This window comes from Propithecus coquereli, unplaced genomic scaffold (assembly GCF_000956105.1).
Source record: "Propithecus coquereli isolate 6110/MARCELLA unplaced genomic scaffold, Pcoq_1.0 Scaffold208, whole genome shotgun sequence".
NCBI classification, from domain to species: Eukaryota; Metazoa; Chordata; class Mammalia; order Primates; family Indriidae; genus Propithecus; species Propithecus coquereli.
Window position 1 is genome coordinate 253,524 of NW_012145856.1, and position 3,218 is coordinate 256,741.

The 3,218-nt window shown below is 35.0% G+C and overlaps 1 protein-coding gene across 2 annotated transcripts in view; it reads left to right on the forward strand.

Moving 5' to 3' along the window:
• Positions 1-3,218, forward strand: part of EIF2AK3 (eukaryotic translation initiation factor 2-alpha kinase 3) — a 79,100-nt gene that overhangs the window by 41,917 nt on the left and 33,965 nt on the right. For both annotated transcript variants that reach the window (XM_012644258.1, XM_012644260.1), the window contains exons 4-6: positions 464-597; positions 2,292-2,526; positions 2,736-2,898. In XM_012644258.1, coding sequence (XP_012499712.1) covers positions 464-597; positions 2,292-2,526; positions 2,736-2,898 — 532 coding nt within the window. The remainder of the gene's footprint in view (positions 1-463; positions 598-2,291; positions 2,527-2,735; positions 2,899-3,218) is intronic.

Here is a 3,218-nt window from a genome sequence, read left to right on the forward strand (position 1 = left end):
CGCCCGGCCTCCTTTTTCTTTTAATAAAGATTCGAAAGTGGTACTTTTAAATACAAAAAGTTATTAGAAAAGGCCCAGGTTTTTAAAAACCATATACTTCTGTTATATGGAAACTCTGAGGTTGATTTTTTATAAACTCATCTAGAATTTTAATGATATTGTTGCTAAGATATCACAACTGGCTATCCATTTCTTCTTGTATATTCCATGGAAATCCCCAAAGTAAGACTAAAATTATCTAAATCCTTAAAAGCATTCCCTGAAATAAATATTCATTGATACTTTTCTGGTCTAAATAACTCGTTATAGGAATTAGTAATCTAATTGATGCTTCTTATTACTTGGGTACTTCTTATACATTTCCTTAATGTCCTTTTACTTTTTAAAAATTACGGAGATTCTCTTAATGTCTCTGATCTTTTGTAAATTGTATCCTTTACTGATTTTATATCTGTTTTTTCAGGTGAGGTATATCTGTTCAACTTTGGGTTGTCGCCAGTGGGACAGTGATGAAATGGAAGAAGAAGAAGACATACTCCTCCTGCAACGCACTCAGAAAACCGTGAGAGCTGTTGGACCTCGTAGTGGCAATGAGAAGTGTGTATTCAGATAATGTTGCTGTTGATATTATTTAGAAGTACACCTAAGACTAAAATTCGTTAGATTTTTATTTGTGGAGATTTTGTGAACTATTTTGTTGCCCTAAAAGCATACTAGTTTTTTAAGTGAAATGTGAGTCCTAGATTAAAAATGTCCTCATGGTTATTAACAAATCCTGACCTAAACTACTCACCATATGCTTCAGGATATGTAACCAGAAGGAGTCCCATATGATGACTATGTATTAGTTTAGTCTTAGGTTAAAGATGTTTTTCATAGCAGCCTCACAGTTTGAAGTTCTTTGAATGCAGAATGCTCTGAAGACAAAGTTAATGTGGTTTCTTTGAGCTTGGCCTATTTGACACTTATCCTGTCTAGTAGGTAGTTTCATAGTTTGTCTGATTACCCTAATTTTAAAATAATAATCATTTTACTCTATTTTCTTAAAGCATTAAAATATTTATTTGGTTTAATGCCTTTCTGTTTCCTTCTTAAAATAATGAACCCCTTATGTAATTTTTACATTTAAATATGTGATTAAAAAATAAGATACCCAGATTAGATATGCTGATCCTGTCATGTGCTTGATTTTTTTAAACCTAATATATAAGTTTTAAATTGCCTGTGTAGTAAAAATAACTTTAGATCCCATCTTTATCTTTTGAAAATGAACCAGACTTTCAGATTTTGTTCATCTGATGCAATATTTCCTTTTCCGAAAACTGTTTTCTCAAACTCAATTGAGAATGTATTTATTCTTTCAACTTTCACTGGACTGTGAACAGGACATCTGCTGACAAGATGACCTTCTTTATCCCGGTGGGAGTTTGTTTCCTTAAGTGTTGAATGTTCACTGGGAGCTCAGGCCCCGTAGGAGCTGGTATTCAACTTAACAGAATTTTGAGTTACCAAAATAGGAAGGATCTGAGGTTCTAAGAACTACTCTTCAAGTATGAATTTTTTTTTCAACAGATTTCAGAATTCATAGCTACACCATTTTATATCTAAGTGATAAAGACATTATACTGTTGATAGTTGAGTGATTTTCTATTTACTAATTATAAAGGAGACATTATTACTGCCATTTTATGGATAAGGACACCAAAACTTACTTAAGAAAAGGTAAATGACTTGCCACATCTTGGTCAGTAGAAGTCCAAGATTGGAGCTGAGGTGACGTGACCTTCAGGTTTGGCATACTAGATCATATTGTCTTCTTGAGGCCACGCTGCCATATGAATCTAAAATAGATGCATTCATCTTGCCTTTTACATTGGTTTATTGGGATATATTAATTTCTCAGCACTTGAATGCAATGTGCCCAGCCTTTAATTAGGAGGTAAGGCAGACTGTATGCTACCTCATTTTAGGGTGACTTTGATGTATTTTGAGAAAATCACTCTGATATGGAAGTATGAACATTTGTTAACTTTTGAGAGAAAATCTGTCCCTTACTGTTTGTCAGTCCACAACTCTTAGAACTATTGTTTCTGAAGGATCAGGACAAAGTTCTTGTGGGCCCTCTTGTGGCATGAAACAGCAGAGCACTCTTTTCTAGAAGATTATGTTGAGTTGTTTTTCTCATCGCTAAAATAATTTTAGTATTTGCTTCTTCAATCTAAAAGACTTCTAAATTATTTGGTCCTTTTATTTAAATGTAAATTTCTAAAACACGCCTTTATAAATTTAAGGTGGAATTTCAGTGTTGGCCACTTTGAACTTCGGTATATTCCAGACATGGAAACTAGAGCCGGATTTATTGAAAGCACCTTTAAGCCCAGTGAGAGCAAAGAAGAATCTAAAATTATTTCAGATGTGGAAGAACAGGAAGCCGCTATGATGGACAAAGTGATAAAGGTCTCAGTTGCTGATTGGAAGGTTATGGCGTTTAGTAAGAAGGGAGGACATCTGGAGTGGGAATATCAGGTACCTAAAACCACTGAGAATTCATAAATGTGTTTCTTCCTCTCCCAGTTTGACTGAACTTGTTGGGTGAAGGGAAATAACTGCCATTTTGGATTCTCAACTTGTTCTCTGTGTCTTAATAAATTTGTGATTTTAAATGGTATTTAATTAGTTGAAACTACATAACTGCTGCTTGAATTATTTAAAATCTTTCTTTTGTTTTTGTTTAGTTTTGTACTCCAATTGCATCTGCCTGGTTACTCAAGGATGGGAAAGTCATTCCCATCAGTCTTTTTGATGATACAAGTTATACATCAAATAATGAAGTTTTAGAAGATGAAGAAGACATTGTAGAGGCTGCCCGGGGAGCCACAGAAAACAGTGTTTACTTGGGTAAGTAAATGTGTCATACCTAGTGAGAGTACACATTGACATCTACATTGTATTCTTACATTGTGCCTTCCTACTTCAGGAGTGCCTATAGTAGTTTTGTGGGGGTTTTTTGTTTGTTTGTTTGTTTTTTGAGATAGAGTCTTGCTCTGTCGCCCGGGATAGAGTGCAGTGGCATCATTATAGCTCACTGCAACCTCAAACTCCTGGGCTCAAGCAATCCTTCTGCCTCAGCCCCCTGAGTAGCTGGGACTACAGGCATGCGCCACCATGCCCGGCTAATTTTTTCTATATATTTTTAGTTGTCCAGCTAATTTCTTTCT